Below are 22,778 nucleotides of genomic sequence, written 5' to 3'. Positions count from 1 at the left end.
TATATATATATATACACAATGCATATATATACAGAGAGATAACCACACATGTATATATAATTTATCTGCAAAAAAGTTGTTTTTTTCCTTTTCCCTGTGGCAAAAATTATTTGTGGTAGTCACCCAATTAATGCTCCATATATCAAATTTTGGCCCTCACATCCCAAAAAGTAACTTTGAGATATTAGATACCAAAGCTATTATACCATAGGTGTGTGTATGTGTGTGTGTGTGTATCTGTATCTGTGTATGTGTAGAAAGGAACAAAAAGGAAGACATTTACCTTAACTTTGTGCCTAGCCTGCATTCTATTCTTTCTACATAGTGTTTCTTGGAGTCCTTATCGATTCCCATATGTTTAGTTATCATTTCCATGAAGATGACTCCTAGATCTATATTTCCTAATCCCTTTCCTGTTCCAGCCCTGCTATCTATTAGATATTTTGAAGTGAATGCATTTAGGCATCTCCATCTCAAAATATCCAAAATGAAAACCCAAATAAAGCAATTTTCTGAACTTGACTATTTCTGTATCAGGCACCACCACCCTTCCAGTCATCTGGATTTGCAACTTCAGAATCATCCTGGATTCTTCATTCTCCCTCACTCTGCACGATTCAATTGCCAAAGCTGGCCAATTTTACCTTTATGACAATTCTGAAATCTGTTTCCCTTTCTTCCACTCCTACCATAAACCTTCCTGAACATAAATACTCATCACCTCCTACTTGGTCTATTACAATAACATGCTAATTGGCTTCTGCATCCAGCCTCTCCCCTCTCCAACTTGCCCTCCATACAGCTAGTGAAGTGGTATTACTAAATCACAGGTCTGACCCTGCCTTGGATTAGTAAATCCCAGTGGTTTTCTATCAACTAGGATCAAATACAAACACCTCTGTCTGGCATTTCAAGGCCTTTACAACATGACTCCAACCCAATGTTCTAGTTTTGTTACACATTAATCTTCAAGCACTCTTTAGTCCAGCTAAACTGGTCTTCTTGCAGTTCTTCACATATGACAATACATCTCCCATCTCCATGCCATTACACTGTATGTGCCTCATACTTGGTCTACACACACTTATCACTTCTACCTCATAGAGCCTGATTTACCTTCAAAAGTCATCTTAAATACCACCTCCTACCTGAAGCCATTCCTGATCCACCCAGTTACTAGTGCTTGTCACCAAAATGACCTTGTGTACTCTGTGTGTTTGTGTGAGAGAGAGGTGGGGGAGGGGGGGAAAGAGGGAGGGAGGAAAAGAGAGAGAGAGAGAGAGAGAGAGAGAGAGAGAGAGAGAGAGAGAGAGAGAGAGAGAGGTAGGGAGGGAGAGAGAACAGGTTGCTTCTCACTGATAGAATTTAAACTTCTTCAGAGAAGGGTTTCATTTTTATCTCTGTATCCCCTAGCACCTAGCACAATGCCTGGCACAGAATGTTTGTTTAATAAAATCTTGTAGATTGATTTAGGTAGGACAAGTATTATCAAGCAATGAGATTGGAGAGGCCGTGGCTTGTTTCACTTTTGTCCTTATATCCAGAGTGTTTAGCACAGTGCCTGGCACTTAGTAAGTGCTTAAATGCTTGTTGATCAATTGATCCCCTGAAGTCACAGAACTAATGAATGGCAGAGCTGAGACTCAAATCCGCTTTTTTTGTCCAGTGTTTGTTCAAAACATTGTCCGTTGTTTTTTATCTGCTCCATTGGTGTTTCCTCTCTAATCCAAGCAACTATGTAGGGAAGCCTGATGTCTGATGGCTGTGGGCTTTGCAAAATTTTTCTCTAGGGTCCAGGATTTAAGTAACAGGGTGGATTTCATGCAGACTGTTGTCATTATTTGCTTCTCCACTGTAATTAGCTTGTGTTAGATGAAACAAGGGGAGAAGCAGCTAGATGGCGCAGTAGATAAAGCACTGGACCTGGACTCAGGAGGACCTGAGTTCAAATCCAACCTCAGACATTTGACACTTACTAGCTGTGTGACCCTGGCCAAGTCGTTTAACCCTCATTTCCCCACAAAAAAAAGAGAAAGAAAAACAGGTTCATGAACCTTGGGTTAGGAACCCTTGGATTAATTGAACTCTAAGGTGCCTCCCAGTTCTATAGTCTATGATCTTTCATCTGTCTAATCCTATAATCAGATTTGTGTGGATATTGGAAATTTTCTTTTTGGTATTAGGAAGAGTCTCTGTCCAAAAAAAAAGCATAAAACTTTAGGCTGACCTCAAAGGAACTTTTCACTCTATTTTTTGTGTATTCTCTCTCTTTTCCCACTGGAAATTGAGTTGAATAGTCCAGTAAGTGCACTAAAACCCCCTGGTTAATGAGTAGTGACTACAGCCAAAATCAGATTATCTGGTCCACATATTTAGGCCCTGTCTGGAGCTCTGGGTGAATTTTACTGAGCACTGACAGATGGTGGGGCTTTGTGTTTTCCTTGGATTGGTCTCTTGTGTACTGGCTCACAAGCCAGGGTGTCCCTCTCATGCTGGGCTGTCCCTGAGATAGAGTGACAAGCTAGGCCTCTGGAGGGCCAAAGTAGACAAATCAGAGCCAAGAAGTACACAGAAACCAGAAATGAAGCCAAGGCAGTGAATGGAGGCGAAGCCAGGTATGTATGTAGGAAAACAGAAGGAGTCACAATGTGCCAGAAACAAGAGCACTTTCAATTGAAGCAAGGTCTCTCTCAGACTGGACACCTTTTATAGCCATCCTAATGTTGCAAGAGCCAATGGCTTCCTTCCCAGGGCAGCACCTCAATGCATCTGGCAGATCCTAACAGCTCCTAGCCCAGAAACTATTAAGTCTGAGGATTTCTATTTTGAGAGGTCATTCCAAAAAACCCCAAGAGTGTTCTATTGACCAAGAGTATCTGTTCAGTCACTGGTTTACAGTGACTAGACAAATATGCCTTTGGTGAAAAGAGACCTTGCCTCTCACTGATAGTCTTTTTTTTTGTTGTTGTTTTATTATTTTTTTTTTTTAGTTTTCCTTGATCTCTCCCTTGAAGTACTTCAACGTCTCAATGAATGGCATTCTTTTCTCCACAACAACATTTGATTTTGAAGCAGGACACAACAGGTAGGGACTGGCCAATGACTTTTCTTTTAGAGTTGTTGGGATGCACCTGTGGGAGTAGGTGGCAGGGCAAAGAGGAACAATCACTGATGGAGGAAACATTATGAATAAGGGCTTTCCAAGTGAGGAAGTCTTGGGTAACCTTGAGTATTCTGCTTCCTTCCTTTGGGGCAGCTAGGTGTCACAGTGAATAGAGCACTGGCCCTGGAATCAAGAGGACCTGAGTTCAAATCTCACCCCAGACACGTGACCCTGGGCAAGTCACTTAATCACAATTGCCTTAAACATCCAGGGCCATCTCCAGTTGTCCTGATTTATATCTTGTCACTGGACCCAGATGGCTCTGGAGGAGAGTGAGGTTGGTGACCCTGCACAGCCCTCCCTCACTTAAATCCAATTCACTGCAAGTCATGGCATCTCCTCCTGATGTCATGGTCCTCTGCGAGAATGAAGGAAGAACAATAGCTGCTTCCTTTTTGCACTCCACTCAGTGTCTAAATATGGAAAGGAAAGTTGAGGAAATTATCTGGAGGACTCTGCCCAGTCCTCCTCTACTATTACCCTTCTTCCCCTCCACCCTGGAGAAAAAAAGGAACTATGTTCACGCTGACTCAGTTCTGATAATCAGAAACATCCAAATAATTATGATGAAAGTGATCGGAAAAGAGGAGGGGGTGGGGGTGGGGCCTCTTGAATCACTTGCATCTACCTTTAGGTCTTCTCTCTGCTTTGTGAGTAGAGGAATAGAGACACAGTCTAAGTGAGATGATTGCAAGGGGGGATTCCAGCATAGAGGGGAGTTATTGAGGAGGAAAGAATAAGAGACAAGGAAGAAAAGTGGAGAAAGAGTCTTGGAAATGGAAAAAAAGGATGATCATAATGGCACATTATTAAATGGTTGGTTTCCTCTCCTGCTTGTCCCTTCCTCCAGGTTCTCTTGCTCAAATGTCATAGAAAAGCACAGAATCTGTAGGCCTAGGATCTGAGCTTGAAAACCTCATTGCCACTTTTCTATATGTGTGACTTTGGGCCAATCACTTCATCTCACCAGGATTGTTTCCTCATCTGTAAAATGAGGGCTTTGCACTAGATGACTTCTGAGAGCCCTTCCAATTCCACATCTATTCTCCTATGCCCTGTGCCACCATTTTAGCCTTCATTTTCATCTTTGGTGGCTCTTTTGCTGTTGCGAGGAGAAGCAACACTTGCCAATTGAGGGAAAGGAAGTGGGTCATCTCACCATTCCCTCTCACCCCATTTTTCAGAATTATCTAAAGTCTAAAACCCTAACTTGGGTTGGTTTCTCCCTGACAGTTACGTGATTGATGTAGAAGTAGAGGACAGTGGGGAGCTTAAAGCCACCAGAACCATCCTAGTAAACATCATAAATGTTAACGATGAAAGTCCTTACTTTACCAGGTAAGCCCAAAGCTCACCCTTTCTCCTATTCTGGTTCTTTGCAAGAGATTAAGAGATCCCTCACTGAGGTGGGGAAGTGGAGAGACCCAATTTCAAAGGGCTTTCATGCCTGCTGACCTGCGTTTTCTTTATCCTAAGGGAAAGACAAGAAAGCACTAGCTGATTTTTTCAGTTTCTCACTCTGTTTCTCCCTGTGCATCTCTCTCTGACTCTCTGTCTCTCTATGTGTGTCTCTGTCTCAGTCTCTGTCTGTCTGTCTTTGCCTGTCTGTCTGTCTGTCTCTCATCAATTTGTTCTGGCTCCAGGCTTTTATGTTTTTCATTTCCCTGCCTTTTGGGGAAAATAGATGTTGGGATGGCTCCCTGTGGTGAGGAAGGCCTGGTGTCTATTTTTGGGTAATGGAGAAAGGATATAATTTTATTTGATGGCTTAACCCAGTGGGCATAGTCACCATTACATACTCTGATCTTTCTTATTCCACCTTTGAAGTCCTACCCTAGTATACTTTTGTTATTTGGCTACAGAGGCACAGTATCTTTTATTGCCTTTTTTCTTTGGTCCCCAAAAACACATGCAAGAGACCAGTTAGTCACTAGGAAAATGTGGAAAAAAACACGGTTGTTCGGTTTAACTACATTTACAGATGTGAATAAAACCGATGTGAGATGAAAAACAGCCTGGTACAAGTAGATAGAGTGCTGAACTTGGAAGCAGGAAACTGAGAAATATTGTGGCAAGATGGAGAGAGCGAGCTTTGGAGTCAGGACCAGCATACAGATCCTGCCTCTGCCTCTTACTCCCTTGGGTGACCTTGGGCAAATTGGCCCTCAATCTCCTCCTCCATAAAATGAGGGACTGGACTAGTTGTCCTTCCAACTATTCACCTATTATCCTGGATGCCACTTCTGACACTTAATGGCTCTGTGATGAAGGGCAAAGTCACATACCTTTGCTTCCCCTGTTTCCTCATCTGTAAAATGGGGATGCTTATAATATCTCATAGGGTTATTGGGAGATTCAAATGAGATAATGAATATAAAATCCTTTGTGAACTTTTAAACACTATATATGGGGGGCAGCTAGGTGGTGCAGTGGATAGAGCACTAGCCTTGGATTCAGGAGGACCTGAGTTCAAATCTGGCCTCAGACACTTAACACTTACTAGCGGTGTGACCCTGGGCAAGTCACTTAACCCCAATTGCCTCACTTAAAAAAAAAACCCAACACTATATATGTCAGCTCTTATTATTATTGAGATGCCTTAGCAACCACATCATCTTTTGTTACAGAGCCATCCAGGGTATCTGACAAATTGTCATATCGCTTCACTATAAACTGAATTAACTTCTCCTTCCCATGCCCACACCTACTCCTTCTCCTGATGCTTACCTTCGTGACTTTGGGTAAATCATTTAACCTCCCTGGATCAAAGTTTCCTCATTTGTGAAATTAGAATGTTGGACTGGATAATCCCTTCAAGCTTTCCACCAATAGTCCTGTGACCTCCATTTAACACTCCACACATCAGGCTTCTACCTTAGCACACATACCTTAAATATGAAACTCCTGGATGTCTAGATGGCGAAAAATTTGCCTGCTCTCAGCTTAGGTGACAATATCCAGCAAACCCACATTCAGTGCCTCCTAGAAGGAAGCAAACAACACATCAGGACTGGTTCCCGGATGAAAGCTAGATAGATGGGGATTTTTGCTGATGTCCCACATCCCTGTGTACACAGCATGGCCTATTTTTAAATAGTTTGTGACATCAAAGACTGGATGCAGGGTCAGGAACTGTCAGGGTACATCACTGCTGACGCACAAACAACCCTTTAGCAAAAGGTGAGGTGTGACTTGAGTCGAGTGCATTCTGCTACTCTACCCTAATCAGGGAGGTGGAAAATCAGGTTAACAGGATCTCAAAGGGGAAAGTGAGTTGGTTTTCAGAGTTCATAGGAGACAGAATTTGTAAAGGTGCTTGGCTTGTACTAAATCGCCCCTAAGTAAAGTGATTGACTCACAGTGCAGTTCACAGATAGCAGCACCCTGACTGGGTGTTTTCTCACCCTTGAGATCTGTCAGGAACCTTTTTCACTGCTCTCCTTTTAGGTTTAGGAAAAGAAACCAGCAGAGGTTTTCTTTAGATGACACCCAATCATCCAGATGGAAAATGATGAGGCTGTCAGTTGCCCAGATGCTCTGCCCATGCAAGAGCAAACATGTTTGTAAACAGCTGTATGTTTTGGCAGGGTCTATCGAGTCCTAAAAAGTAGAAATTCTTTAGGGTGTTGCTGTTGTTTATTTTATAAAGCAGTGCATCATCCAATTGAATTCAAACAAATATCTATTAAAGACTTATTATGCAAAAGCCCGTACTGTACCTGATATCAAATTGCTCATGGGGCACTGACAGGTGACTTACCCAGGGTCACACAACTAGGTATGAGTGAGAGGCAGAGTCTGAACCCAGCTCTTTCTACAGTTTCTGACTCTACCAATATTGTTTCTGTTCTTGCCCTACCCTCCAGAGACCCTGCCAGAGAAAAACTAAGGCATTCAGTTTCCTGTGATCATGAGTCCTTCTCTTCACCCCAGCTATTTTCTGCCTTGCTGATTACCCTATCCTCCTCCTACCCCATCTTTCCACCTCTTGCTCTTAGAACCAAGCCACTACTATTGCTTCAGGAAAGGATGTGCTCATGGTAGACCACTTTAGAGCTCTACTCATCATTTTCGTGACTTCCTAGGTCATACCTCATTCCCTTGGCTACTATTCCCCCTTTATGTGTGGTTTCTTCCATTGAAATGAGGCTTCTTATTGAACTCATTCATTTCTATGACTTCAATTATCTCGTTTGATCCTCATAACAACCTTGTGAAGTAGGTGCTATCCTTATTCCCATTTTACAGATGAGGGAAGCTAGACCCAAATAAATGAAATTTTTTGCCCAGGGTCACACAGCCAGTAAGTATATGAGACAGGATTTGAACTCTCATATTCCTTGCTCCAAATCCAGAATGTTATGCATAGCCCACCTATTGCACAAGAGAGCTATACAAAATAAAGACCTGTAGGTTCATGTAGAATCCTCTGTTTCTGTTCTCTCTCTCTCTCTCTCTCTCTCTCTCTCTCTCTCTCTCTCTCTCTCTCTCTCTCTCTCTGTCTTTATTTCTCTATACACAGACATTCACACTCCCATTCTCCCTCTTTGGTGTTTAATTTCAGAATAAAAAAAAATTACCCCCCCCCCTCCAAAGCTTTGAATGCAATAAAACCAAGGTACTACAAAGAATTTTGAAGTGTATTTATGTTTTATGAGAAATCATATTTATAAACCAGATAAATTAGGGGTGATGATTTGTATTGCTGAAACAATCACTGCCTTGCAGGATTTACTGTTGTTTTAAAATAAGCCCCATTTCATATGTTTAAAGTCGGACTTGTTTCACTACAACTGGATTTTAATTTCCCAGATACAGCTATGCAGTTATCTTACTACAAGGGTTGCAACAGTGTCCATAGCCCTTTTGGATTGACCTTTGGAAGAAATCCCTAAAAAAATCCACAGAATCATGTCCAGAGATGGGGGGAGGAGAGAGTGTGAAGACTTGCCTCACTTTCCCTCTACATACCAAACTAGCCCACCATCCCCGGTCCTCCAATCACTGACTTCTTTCTCTGCTGTATTTGTGTTTCAGCCCGATAAAAGTTTACAGAATTCCAGAGGAGCTGAATCCTGGGACTATTGTAGCTAATGTCACCGCCAAGGATCCTGATGATGAAGAGTTTATGGGCAGGCTCCTCTACCAGCTCACTACCCCCAATGAATATTTTGTAATAAACCAGTGTAAGACATACACGTGTACATGTTCACATGCAGAGCCTGCCATATGCATCCTTCATTTGGACTTAAGTGGCTTTTTCAGACTTATCAATCTTCTGGCCCTGGGCATGTTACTCTGAGTCCATGAGCTACAAAGGCCATTTTGGATTCTTCTATAAAATGGGAAAACAATAGTACTTGTCTCACAAATTTGTGTTGAGGAACAAGTTAGTGCTTTAAGGTTTGTAAAGATTATTGCAAATATCTCTTTTATCCTCATCACAATCTTGAGAGGGAAGTGCTATTATTATTTCCACTTTACATATGAGGAAACTGGATCAGACAAAAGTTAAATAACTTGTCCAGGATCACAAAGCTAATAAGTGCCTGAGGGCAGATTTGAACTCAGATTTTCATGATTCCAAATCTTGCATTCTTTCCACTGCCTCACTTAGGTGCCTCCAGCTTCATGTAAAGCCCTTGGCAAACCTTAGAGTACTAGATAAATGAGATATGATTATGATTATTCTCTGATAACTTGGTATATCAGGTGTCTACACTTATTAGACATTCAGGCAGCCTTAACCAGTCCAGCCCAACCCTATTACAGTCTCAATTCTCTGTAACAACTGATCTTAAAGTCTATAATAATAATTTGGACTCCCAAGGAATGTCTTCTATTTATAACACTGTTGCTATGAAACTAATTGACCTCTGAAATGTGGGGGTTTGTTGTTGTTGTTGTTTCCCCCTGCAATTAATTTATCTTTTTTGAGGAACCAGCTAAAGATATTTGGTGGAGGTATGCCTGAACAAATGGGGGAGTGGGGTATTATTAGAGATGAGTTAATTGATGTAATAGCACTTTGGTCTTTGAAAGAAAGGAGCACCATAAATCCAATGTTTTATTGGGTTTTTTTCTTCCCTTTAGAAGAATATACCCTGGTCATGTCACTGGAATGGGATGAATAGAATGCTTCTGTATTAAAAAAAAAAAAAAGACATTCTCTTTCAGATGGCTTTCTTTGCTTAAGCCTATAGGCTTATATTTGGACTCCCCTAGTAGGACAATTCCGCATTTGCCTTGAAGTCTTTGGGGTTGTGTACACTTTGGGTACTTTTTTTAAAGGGATAGGGGGAGGGGAAGAGGGAAAGTGCCTCGTATGATGGGAATTTGTAGAACTTACTTAGGAGGGATTGTACAACAGTTAGATACGAACGCATTCTTTAAACTTGTCAGAGAACTGGGATCATTATTATTAAAGCATGGTATTGCATAGGATCACATTGACCAATAGGGAAATGGGCTATTTTTCTAGTCGATTTCCTCCGTGGGAGCTAGCAGTCTTATTCTAAAAAGAGAGAAAGCTCCTCTGGCCATATTTAATCAGGACTTCCCTCCCTTCATCTTTTTCCTACCTCCTCCTCCACCCCACTTTATTTGGCATAGTGGATAGATAGGTAGCCATAGTCAAAATCAGGAAGACCTGAGTTCAACTTTGCCTCTGACACATACTAGTTCTGTGACCCTGGACAAGTACTCACCTTCTCATTGTCCTAGGAAGTTCTCTAAGACTATAAGTTACAGGGAAGATGCCAATTTGCTTTGATAGAGGAAATAGCATGATACAATGGGGAACAGTGTGATACTCCATCCACTGTCTCACCTAGGTACCTCCAGCTGTATGTAAGCCCTTGGCAAACCTTGTGAATGCTGGATAAATGTGAGGTATGATTATGATTATTCATTGATAACATAATGGATCAGATATCTACACTTATGGGGCATTTAGACAGTCCCATCCGGTCTAGCTGAACTCTATTACAGTCTCAATTCTCTGTAACAACTGATTTTAATGTTGTATAATAGTAATTTGAGAGGGGCAGATAGGTGGCACAGTAGATAGAATGCCAGTCCTGGGGTCTGGAGGATCCAAGTTCAAATCCAACCTCAGATACTACTGTGACCCTGGGCAAATCACTTAACCCTGTTTGGCTCAGTTCTTCATTTGTAAAATGAGCTGGGGAAGGAATTGGCAAACCACGCCAGCATCTTTGCCAAGAAAACCCCAAATGGGGTCACAAAGAATTGGACATGACTGAACAACAATTAATTTAGGACTACTATGGCACAGTGGATAGAGCACTGGGCTTCGAATCAGGAAGACATCTTCCTGCATTCAAATCTGCTCTCAGGTACTTACTAGCTGTGCGACCCTGGGAAAATCACTTAACCCTGTTGGCCTCAGTTTCTTCATTTGTAAAATGAGCTGGAGAAGTAAATGGCAAATCACTCCAGTATCTTTGTCAAGAAATCCCCAAATGGGGTCATGAAGAAAATGATTGAACATTACCACAATACTAATTTGAGCTCTGAGGAACATGTCTTCTATTTATAACACTGTGGGAAAAACATTAGATTTGGATTCAAAAGACTTTAGTTTGAATCCTATCCCTGTTGCTTGCTCTCTGTTGTGAGCTTGGACTAATCATTTAATTACTCTGGATCTTGGAGTCCTTATCCATAAAATGAAGGGGCTGTGCCAGACAACTTCTAAAGGCCCTTTTAGCTCTAAGTCTATGGTCCTATGAGCTTCTGAAGTTGATGAAACTCAATCCCATCTCACCATTGGTCACCCTGATATAAGGACATCTTATTCCCATTTCCCTGAGTCTTTAAGCCATGGATAAATACCTATGTGATCCCTTTTCAGGAGATGAAATTCTTACCTTTGTCTCCTGTCTGATTAGTGACTGGTACCATTCAAATAGCCAGTAGGCTAAATCGAGATGCTGGTAAATTGAGACAGAATCCAAACATCATTCTGGAAGTTCTTGTGAAGGATAGACCCAGAGGGGGTCAGGAGAACCGCACTCAGATAACCTTCATCATTGAAGACATCAATGACAACCCTTCTGCATGCAATCAGTTTGCATTCAGGTACTCAAATCTTTGCATCTTTTTCTTTATATAATTTCCCTAATGTGGCTCCAGCTTCACCCTTTGCTTTCTATGAAACACTTCCAATGAACTTTTGAGGGAAGCAAAGGAGATTTTAAGGATATTGGGTCATGGCTCCTTAAGGAATTAAAGGCCATCTAAGCTCTACTATACCTGTGCTTTGTCACAACATGCTGATGACTCTAGTATCTCAAAGGCTATAGTAGAGGACCACAAGTTTTGGAAAGTCCTAACAAGATAGGAAGGAGCATAGAATCGGCAGTGAACTAGATGGTTATTATCTGAGGACCAGTCTTGCTGAGTGCTGAGGCATATCACCAGAAGGTTGGTTCCCAGGTGATGAATTTATTTTTGAACAGAAGAATTTATGAAGACATCTGCTAAGGTGTCTTCTAGAAAAGAGTAGGCATAGAGAATGTCCACATTGATTAAATCATAGATCTTTCAGAGTATTAAAGAAGTGCTATTTTGGTAGGCAAATCGTCAGGTTTTTTCTTTATCCTATTTGCTCCTCCTTCTTTACTGTTTTCCTCATCCTCTGTGTGATTTGCCATTCCCTTGATTATGGACACCAGTGGTAAGTTGTGGAGTCAGTGTGATGGGCATTAAACCTGGAATCGCAGGACCTAAGTTAACATCTCAGCCCTGCCACTTATTACCTTTATGATCTTAGGCAAAGTCACTTAAACTTGGTGAGGTTTTGCCTTTTTTGTTTTCATATCCCCAGTGCTATTTAGTATGGAGTGAGCACTGAATAAATGTTTGAGGTTTGAGTGACTAAGGGAATTAGTATAACCTTCAAACTCTCTTATAGCTCTAAAGCTATGATTTTATATTGTAATACTATTATTAGTATCTTATGATTCTTTACTTGATGGTGAGGATTCGAGGAGCAAAGCCAGATGGGTCTGGGTCAACAACTTAAGACTTATAACTAAGTATGTCAATTCAATAGTACAGACCACAACCCATCCATGCTTTCTCATCCTATGAGATCTTAGTTCATCCCCTCCCATAAACACTTCTAGGGGCAACTAGCCAGTGCAGTGTCATTGGCCCTGGAATCAGGAGTTCAAATCTCACCTCAGACACTTACTAGCTTTGTGATCCTGGGGAAGTCACTTAGGCCCAATTGCCTTAAAACATCTGGGGCTATCTCCAGTCATCCTGATGTACATCTTACCACTGGATCCAGATAACTCTGGAGGAGAGAGTGAGGTTGGTGACTTTGCACAGCCCCCCCCCCCATTTAAATCCAATTCACTACAAGTTGTGACATCACCCCAATGTCATGGTCCTCTTCAAGAATGAAGAACCAACAACAATTTCAATACTCCTAGGAAGATCTACCTAACGTCCTGGAGGCCTCCCTCAGTGTCTTTGGACATCCCATGGGTATCAGTGCAGCACTTGGGCTGACCATTTGTTGTTCTTTGTTTTTACTGTATGCTCCATTTCTGGTCATATATTTTCAGGATAATATTTTTTTGCCCATATTCTTGTGTATGTCATAGTTGTTAATATGCTGAAACCTACTTACACCCAGTAGTTTTCTCCCCATTGTTCTTTGAGACGTCTGCATTTTTCTATTCTTTAAACATTGTAATGGGAGATGGTAGTATAATGCAGCAAGTTTAAAACAATGTTGGGGTGGGGCAGCTAGCGGGCCCAGTGGATAAAGCACCAGTCCTGGAATCGGGAGGACCTGAGTTCAAATGCGGCCTCAGACACTTGACACTTACTAGCTGTGTGACTCTGGGCAAGTCACTTAACCCTCATTGCCCCACCAGAAAGAAAGAAGGAAGGAAGGAAGGAATGAAGGAAGGAAGGATGGATGGATGAACGTTGGACTGGAAATCCAAAATGATCTGGGTTCAGATCCTATTGCTGATATTTCCAAGATGTGTAACCATAGAAGCATTTGCAAAATACGGATAGTTTTTAACAACACTTACCTCAAGGGGCTGTTATGAGGACTGAGTGAAGTAATTTATGGAAAGTGCTTTATAAGCCTTTCTTGTACCATGTAAATGTTATTTGTAACTAAGAAGTCTCAGGGAAATGATATACCAGTGTTATAGATAAACTAAACTAAATATTTATTTATGAAAATAAAACTTAGAGTAGTTAACTTACTTTTCACTCCATGATTGAAACAATAACAAAATATCAGGAAAAGGGAAAGAAAACCAAACCAAACCCAAGGACACGAAGCCTCCTGCTTCTTTCTAACTTAACTTTTTGAAAATTTTAAATTAACACATTTATTTAAAGTTTTGAGTTCCAAATTCTATCCTTCCTTCCCTTCCTCCCCTCCCCTAAGATGGTAAACAATCAGATATAGGTTATATATGTGCAGTTATTTAAAATGTTACCATATTAATAATTTCGTATAAGAAAAGTTGAATAAAAGAAAAAAGTGAAAAATAGCATGCTATAGTCTGTGTTCAATCAATATCAGTTCTTTCTTTGGAGGTAGGGAGGATGTTTCCTCATTAGTTCTTTGGGATTGTCTTGGATCATTGTATTGCTGAGAATAGTTAATTCATCAAACAATATTGCTGTCACTGGGCACAATGTTTTACTGGTTGGAGAACCTCTCTTCATTGGAAAAAAAGAAAAAAAGAAAATACTTTGTAACAAATAAATGTAGTCAAACAAAACAACTTCCCACATTGTCTAGGTCTGAAAATACATGTCTATTTGTACCTTGTGTTCCTTAATTCTCTGTCATGCTACCTAAGTAGTATGCTTCATCATCAGTCCTTTGGAGATGTGGGTGGTCATTGCCCTGATAAGAATGATCTTTTTCATTTATTTATTTGTTTGTTCATTTATTTATTTTATTTTAATGATAAACCTTTTTATTTAAAGTTTTGAGTTAAAAATTCTGTCCCTCCTTCCTTCTCTCCCCTCCCCCCTCCCTAAGACAATAAGCAGTAGGTTAAACATAGTTACATAAAGCATGACCACATTAGTTGTTTGTATGAGAAAACTTGAATAAAAGGGGAAAAAATGAAAGAAAGTGAAAAACAGCATGCTTCAGTCTGTGGTCAATAACAGTTCTTTCTTTGGAAGTGGATATTATGCTTCATTATTAGTCCTTTGGGATTGTCTTGGATCATTGTATTGCTGAGAATAGTTAAGTCACTCACAGTTCATAAAACAATATTGCTGTCACTGTGCACAATGTTCTCCTGGTTCCGCTCACTTCAATATACATCAGTTCATACGAGTCTTTCCAGGTCTTTCTGAAATCAACCTGTACAAACAGGTTATAGCACAATAATATTCCATCACCATCATATACCACAGTTCTTTAGCCATTCCCTAATTGATGGACATTCCTTTGATTTCCAATTCTTAGCCACCACAAAAAGAGCTGCTATAAATATTTTTGTACAAATAGGATTTTTTTTTCTCTTTTGGAGGATGTCTTTGGGATATAAACCTGCAGTGGTATTGCTGGATCAAAGGGTATGCACAGTTCTCTAGCCTTTTGGGCATAGTTCCAAATTGCTCTCCAGAATGGTTGGATCCATTCACAACTCCACCAACAGCAGATTAGCGTCCCAGCTTTCCCACCTCTTCTCCAACATCCAATATTTTTTTTGTTATATTTGACAAGAGTTAAGTCTTTTAAGGTTGTTTTTCATTACACTGTTATTGTATAAATCATTCCTCAGGTTCTACTCACTTCACTTTGCATTATTTCATATACAGGTTTTCCCAGGTTTCTTTGCAACTGTCCATTTCCTCATTTCTTACATCTAATAATATTTCATTTCTTTTAGATACCATGATTTTCCCAATGATACTCTAAATTATGGGTTTTGCCTTTGTTTCCAGTTGTTTACTACAATGAGAAGAACTGTGATAAGTATTTTTGTATGTATAGGTCTTTTTCCTCTTTTATTTCTTTAGGGTAAAGCTTAGTAGTTTTATTTCTGGGTTAAAGGGTATATGTGGTTTAGTGACTTTTGGGGTATAATTGCAAATTGCTTCCAGAATCGATTCATAGCTCTATCAGCAGGGCATTAGTGTAATTTTCCCCTAGTCCCTCTGACAATTGTCATTTTCCTTTTTGGTCATCTTTGGCAATCTAATGGATGTGAAGTAGAGATTGTATTTCTCTTGCTATTAGTGTTTAGGAGCATTTTTTCACATGGTATTGATAGCTTGGATTTCTTCCTCTGAGAATTGCCTGCTCATATCCTTTGACCATTTATTTATTGGGCAATGGCTATTATTCTTGCATATTTGTTAGAAAAACTCTGGCTGTCCTGTTTGAATCAATTCCTTATATACTTTGGCTATCCAGACCTTTATCAGAAAAAAAAATCGCTGCAAAGATTTTTTCCTTTAACAACTGTTTCCTTTCTACGTTTTGCTTGCAATACTTTTATCTGTGCAAAAATTTTCCAATTTTATATAATCAGTACTTCCAGTTTAACTTCTGTGACACTTTCTGTTCCTTATTTGGTTAGGAACTCTTCTTTTATCCATAGTTACCAAAGGTATTTTCTTTCTTGTTCTTCAAATTTATTTATTTATTTAAAGTTTTGAGTTCCAAATTCTATCCATCTCTCTTACCCTCCCTTCCTATCCTTCCCCCTTCCTGAGGTGGTAAGCTATCAGATACAGATTATACATGTGCAATTATATAAAACATTACCATATTAGTAATTTTATATAAAAAGACTCAAGCAAAAAACCAAAAAAGAAACCACAAAATAGCATGCTTCAGTCTGTGTTCAATCAATATCAGTTCTTTCTCTGGAAGTGGATAGTATAAGCATACCATTAGTCCTTTGGGATTGTCTTGGATGCTTGTATTGCTGAGAGTAGTTAAATCATTCACAATTGCTCATAGATCAATAATGCTGTCACTGTGCACAATGTTCTTTTGGTTCTGCTCACTTCACTATACATCAGCTCATATAAGTCTGTCCAGGTTTTTCTGAAATCATCCTGCTTGTCATTTCTTATAGCACAATGATAGTCCATTACAATCATATACCACAGCTTGTTTAGTCATTCCTTATTTGATGGGCATTCCTTCAATTTCTAATTCTTAGCCACCACAAAAAGCTGCTATAAATATTTTTGTACAATTTTTTTCCTTTTCTCTATTTCACATTTATTATTGTTAACTGTTTCCCTCCATCCTATTCCCTTTCACATGATATTTACTCTATTATCTATCTTCTTTCACCCTATCCCTCCTTAAAGGGGATTTGCTTCTGACTTCCCCCTCCCCCAATCTGTCCTCCCTTCTTTCACCCCTTCCTCCTTATCCCCTTCCCCTCCTACTTTCCTGCAGGGTTAGATAGATTACTCCACCCAATTGAGTGTACATGTTATTCCCTCCTAGAACCAACTCTGATAAGATTAAGGTCTTTGAGCCAATTCTTATTAGTATAAGGTTCATTCACTGCTCTGCTCCTCTGCCACCTATCCCCCCAATCCATAAGCTATTTCCTGTTTTTTTTTTATATGGAATTTCACCCCATTCTACAGCTCCCTTTCCCCCTCCCCCACTGCAATCCTCTCACCCCCTCAATTTTACCCTAAAGATGTCATCATGGGGCAGTTAGGTGACACAGTGGACAAAGCACCCACTGTGGACCCAGGAGGACCCCAGCCCAAATCTGGCCCCAGTCACAAGACACTCACTCACTGCTTGACCCCAGGCATGTCACCCAACTCTGACCACCCCACAAAAAAAAAGATAAAAAACAAGTGATTTACAGATATCATCCCTTCATAATCAATTCCTACCTATGCCCTCTGTCTAAATTTATTTCTATCATCTGCCCTAATACTGATAAATTTCTTATGAATTAGATGTATCATCTTCCCATGTAGGAATGTAAGCAGTTTAATGTTTTAACATCCCTCTTAATTTCTTTTTCCTGTTTACCTTTTTATGCTTCTCTAGGATCTTGTATTTGAAGGTCAAATTTTCCATTCAGTTCAGGTCTTTTCATCACAAATACCTGAAAGTCCCTTTTTCATTGAAGTCCCATTTTTCCCCTGAAAGATTATACTCAGTTTTGCTGGGTAGGTGATTTTTGGTTGTAATCCCAATTCCTTTGCCCTCTGGAATATCATATTCCATGCCCTCTAATTGTTTAATGTATAAACTGCTAAATCTTGTGCTATTCTGACTTTGGCTCCACAATACTTGAATTGTTTCTTTCTGGCCTCATTTTTCCCTGAGGGATTGTTATCTTTTACTAATACCATCAATGAAAACCCCCAGTTCCAGTGTGTTCTTCTCATTGTTAGTCAACTTAGTCAATTAGCTTTTACAAAGGGACATTTATTCCCAATATATAGCAAAAACAAAAATACAAACATTTTCCCCAATGTCTGGGAGCACACTCTCCCCTATACCAGGGCTTCTTAAACTTTTTCTATTTGTGACCCATTTTCGCCTGAGAATTTTTTGCACGACTCCGGATATATAGGTATATTAAATAGCTATACATAATCTTTTACTGTTGCCAAATGTTTTGTGGCCCCCAAATTCAGTTTCACAACCCCCTATGGGATTGTGACCCACAGTTTAAAAAGCTAGGTCCTTTACCACCTTAGTGCCTGGGGAAAGTGAGCTCAACTTTAACATCATATATATATATGTGTGTGTGTGTGTGTGTGTGTGTGTACAGTATTGGTTCCACTAAGTTCACCTCCAAATAGGGAGTCCTCATCTCAGCTACTGCTGAAGGTCACTCCTTGTTCCCCAAGGGTCTATTTGTTTGTTTGTTATAGTGCTTGACTCAGGATTTTAAAGCTGGAACAGGGAAGGTGATGATCAGTCTAAGTATGTTGGAAACAAACATCCCCAAAGTGGTACAATGTGTCTTCAGGAGTCTGATTGTACATTTAAAAAAAAAATAGTGATTTTAGGGGTGGCTAGGTGGCGCGGTGGATAGAGCACTGGCCCTGGATTCAGGAGGACCTGAGTTCAAATCCAGCCTCAGACACTTGACACTAACTAGCTATGTGACCCTGGGCAAGTCACTTAACCTTCATTATCAGAGAGAGAGAGAGAGAGAGAGAGAGAGGGAGATGTTAGGAAGGTAGGAACAAAGAAATTTGACAACTAATTGGATATGGAGGGAAAAAGTAACAATTTGAAGATGATACTTAGATTCCGAACTTGGGTGACTAGAAAGATTTTGGTGCCCACAACAGTAATAGGAAACTTAGGAAAAGAGAAAGGTTTTGGGGAAAATATGAGGAATTCCGTTTTGGATATGTTGAGTAGAAGATATTTACAAGAAATCCACTCTGAGATATCTAATAGGCAATTAGAGATGTGAAACTGGAGGTCAACAGACCTGGACAGATGAAAATCAGCTTTCCATTATATTTAATTCTTTATGTTATATACCTAATCTGTTTTACTGATTGGCTTCTCTACTCTTTAACCAGTTACAAATAGTTTTAATGAATACTGGCTTGTAGAATGGTTTTAGATCTGTTACTGCTAGGCCCTTTTCCTTTCCACTTTTTTCCATTATTTCCCTGGAAATTCTTGATTTTTTCCTGTAGTTGAATTTTGTTATTATTTCCCCAAGATTTATAAAGTAATCTTTTGGAAGTTTCCTTATTATGATATTAAAAAAGAAAATTTATTTAGGTAATATCATCAATTTTTTTGGTTATATTAAGGTGTGGCCTAACTGTAAACAATTAATATTTCTCCACTTATTTAGGTCTGTCTTTATTTCTGTAAAGAATGTTTTGAGGTAACATATACAAGGCACTTTGCAAACCATAAAGAGCTAAAGAAACACAATCTATTATTTTTATTACAAGTGCTCTCTGAAGTGAGGTCTATTTATTACAAAAGTATTTCCGTAAATTGTAAACTGTTTATTGTATGATCTGAGAACATTTATCAATCTTCTTTCTCCTCTTTCTTTTAACTAAGAAGTCCCAATCTTTCCATAGCTCAATAATGTCTTGCCTGGAGAAAGCCAAGGTATTGTTCTGTATCGCCTTTATCTATTGGTTTAATTTGATCTCTGTGTTCAAATGTTCAGTTTTTATTCTTCCTTGGCACACATTGAGAAGGTTATACATTATAATCCAAATGACATTTTCTTTTTTAGTGAGGCAGTTGGGGTTAAGTGACTTGTCCAGGGTCACACAGCTAGTAAGTGTCAAGTGTCTGAGGCTGGATTTTAACTCAGGTCCTCCTGAATTCAGGGCCAGTGCTTTATCCACTGTGCCACCTAGCTGCCCCCTTACTAATGCTTTTTTTCAGTGGGGCCATATCAGACAAACTGAGACCTGGAAAAAACCTTAGCTTCAAAAGGCCAGGGTCTACCACTGCATCCAGGGCCATCATCACTCATCTTGACTTAGGTCTTGCCACTGGACTCTGATGAATCTTGAGGAGAGAGTGAGGCTGATGACTTTGCACTGCCCTGCCTCACTTAAGTCTAATTCACTTGCAAGTTACACATCACCCTCAAGTCATTGGTCCTCTTCTAGAACAAAGGATGAACAACAACTTGTTCCGTTGTTTTTCAGTCATGACTGACTCTTTGTGACCCCATTTGGGGTTTTCTTGGTAAAGATACTGAAGTAGTTTTCCATTTCCTTCTCCAGATCATTTTACAGATGAGGAAACTGAGGCAAACAGGGTTAAGTGATTTGCCCAGGGTCACACAGCTATTAAGTGTCTGAAACCAGATTTGAACTCAGGAAGATGAGACTTTTTCTTTCCTATTTATTTATTATTTTTTTGCAGGGCAATGAGGCTTAAGTGACTTGCCCAGGGTCACACAGCTAGTAAGTGTCAAGTGTCTGAGGTCAGATTTGAACTCAGGTCCTCCTGAATCCACGGCTAGTGCTTTATCCACTGCGCCACCTAGCTGCCCCCTTCTTTTTCTTTTTTCTTTTCTTTTCTTTCTTTTTTTTTTTTTTGGTGAGGCAATTGGGGTTAAGTGACTTGACCAGGGTCACACAGCTAGTAATTGTTAAGTGTCTGAGGCCGGATTTGAACTCAGTTCCTCCTGACTCCAAGGCTGGTGCTCTATCTACTGCGCCACCTAGCTGCCCCTTCTTTTTCTTTTAATAAACATTTTTATTTAAAGTTTTGAGTTCCAAATTCTATCCCTTTCTCCCAACCTCCCCAAACCCCTCCCTGAGGTGGCAACTTGAGACTTCTTGAATCCCAACCGAACATTCTATCCACTGTGTCACCTAGCTATTCCCATATAACTTGATGTCAGTCATAGACATCAAGTAATTAATACAGTGCTTTGATTTTACCTCCTTTTTGACTTGGAAGCCATACTTACTTCTGATCCTGAGGAACGGTTTAAGGTTTCAGGCTAAGCTGAATTATAACAGGCTTAAACTATCTCTCTGGAAGATGCCACCTTTTATTTAAATTTTTCCTGACATTGTGTTTGAGGTAATTTTGATTAGAGAATAGCTTTCTAGGTGGACATCACATCTTCTAGTTTTCTTTGTATGCTTGGATCTTTTGGGGGGGGAGGGCAATTGAGGTTAAGTGACTTGCCCAGGGTCACACAGCTTGTAAGTGTCAAGCATCTGAGGCTGGATTTGAACTCAGGTACTCCTGACTCCAGGGCCAGTGCTCTATCCACTGTGCCACCTAGCTTCCCCTTGAATCTTTTTTATATGTCCTTTGTTCTTTCTTTTTTTTTTTGGTTATTGTCCTTTGTTCTTGAAGAGGACCAAAATGACATCCCTATGTTAGAGTCAAGGTACAGTGTATCCAGCTATGGCTGATCAGACCAGTATGAGCTTGGAAGGCTCTACCACAGATTGAACACAAATAGTCCACATGAACATTTTATATATTTATGATGCATGACAAAGCTATGGATGCAGAACTAAGCCAAAGGCTTTGTGAAAATAAGGGCAGTATAAATGTTAGGGCACTTTTAAGTGGCTTGATCAATAATCATCAAGTTAATAATGAATTGCTCTTTACATCCATGAGACTTTCTTGTAAGTGTCTACATTTTTGAGCTATATGAATGTTAAGTGTGAAATATGTAAACAAATATGTAAACAAGAAATTGGCTTACATTTGGAGATGGGCCCTGATGTTCTTGTTACTTGTTGGTAAATAAGTGATTCTTTCTGTTAAGAATGATGAGATCAGGGCAGCTAGGTGGCGCAGTGGATAGAGCACCGGCCCTGGATTCAGGAATACCTGAGTTCAAATCCGGCCTCAGACACTTAACACTTACTAGCTGTGTGACCCTGGGCAAGTCACTTAACCCCAATTGACTCACTAAAAATACAAACAAACAAAAAAACAAAAAGAATGATGAGATTGGGCTAGAGCTGAAGCAAAGTAATAAAGTACTTTGCTAGGGATTCATGTGCCACTGTGAAGCATTTCAGTCAATGGACATACCATTTTCCAATTTTGCAGGGAAGTTTAAGTTATCTTCCTTTACATTGTGTATTATATTACCATAGTACATGAGGTTTATGTGTTATACCTAATCAGATTTTTGGTTTTTGTTCTGTTGGATTTCTATCAGCTCTTTGGCTGACCAGAAATATTCCAAATCTTCCTTTTTTAGGGGCTCTTCTTCTCTATTTTCCTTGCTTCTTAAGCCTCTATTTTATAGTTTTCTATTGATATTGAATTGTTTATTTTGAGGGTTTTTTGTGCTTCTTTGATTTCTTCTATTGACTTATCCTTTTGGCTTTTGCTTTTGGTTGTTAATGAATGGTATTAATAATTTCTCATATACTATTATTATTGTTGTTATTATTATTATTTTTGCAGGGCAATGAGGGTTAAGTGACTTGCCCAAAGTCACACAGCTAGTGTCAAGTGTCTAAGGCTGGATTTGAACTCAGGTTCTCCTGAATCCAAGGCCAGTGCTTTATCCACTGTGCCACCTAGCTGCCCCTCTCATATACTTTTATTTTCCAGATTCCATTCTACATGTTTCTTTTTTTTTCAGGCAATATGGTGTTCAAGTTTCCTGTGGTTTTACAGGCTAGATATTGACAGAATCTTTCAATGTCCTTCTACAGGTCTTTGGTAGTTCTTGGTAACATCATCAGCCATGGTAGTGTTTGACATCAGTCCTTAAGAGTATCAGTAACTAGCTCTGTCTTTCCTCCTATAGTCTTTAAGGTGGCAATGACTGTAGCATGTGAATAGTCTTGTGTACAAGTCTTGTACAGTTCTTGTACATGAAGTGGTCTTGAAAAGCTTTTGGATTCCTGATCAAGTGTTGCTTGTTCTTGATGGTAATAGCAGATAACAGCTTTTTTGAATTGCTTTTCTATGGTATAGTTGGGCTATTAGTCATATTTCTGTCATCACTAGAAGAGGGAGAGGGAAGGGAATAAGCCTTTAATAGTTCTTACTATGCATGAGGCACTGTGCTAAGCACTTTGCAAATATTATTTAACTTGATTATTACAACAACCCTGGGCGATAGGTGCTATTATTATGCCCATTTTACAG

At 39.7% G+C, this 22,778-nt stretch overlaps 1 protein-coding gene across 1 annotated transcript in view; it reads left to right on the top strand.

Annotated features, from left to right (window-relative positions):
* CDHR3 (cadherin related family member 3) overlaps window positions 1-22,778 on the top strand; it is a 102,254-nt gene that overhangs the window by 35,348 nt on the left and 44,128 nt on the right. Inside the window, exons 5-8 of the mRNA XM_043968816.1 lie at window positions 2,991-3,085; window positions 4,397-4,501; window positions 8,201-8,349; window positions 11,077-11,266. Coding sequence (XP_043824751.1) covers window positions 2,991-3,085; window positions 4,397-4,501; window positions 8,201-8,349; window positions 11,077-11,266 — 539 coding nt within the window. The remainder of the gene's footprint in view (window positions 1-2,990; window positions 3,086-4,396; window positions 4,502-8,200; window positions 8,350-11,076; window positions 11,267-22,778) is intronic.

This window comes from Dromiciops gliroides, chromosome 5 (genome assembly GCF_019393635.1).
Source record: "Dromiciops gliroides isolate mDroGli1 chromosome 5, mDroGli1.pri, whole genome shotgun sequence".
In the NCBI taxonomy this organism is placed as follows: domain Eukaryota; kingdom Metazoa; phylum Chordata; class Mammalia; order Microbiotheria; family Microbiotheriidae; genus Dromiciops; species Dromiciops gliroides.
The sequence above is the reverse complement of the archived record's forward strand: the minus strand, read 5'-3'. Positions and strand labels throughout refer to the sequence as shown.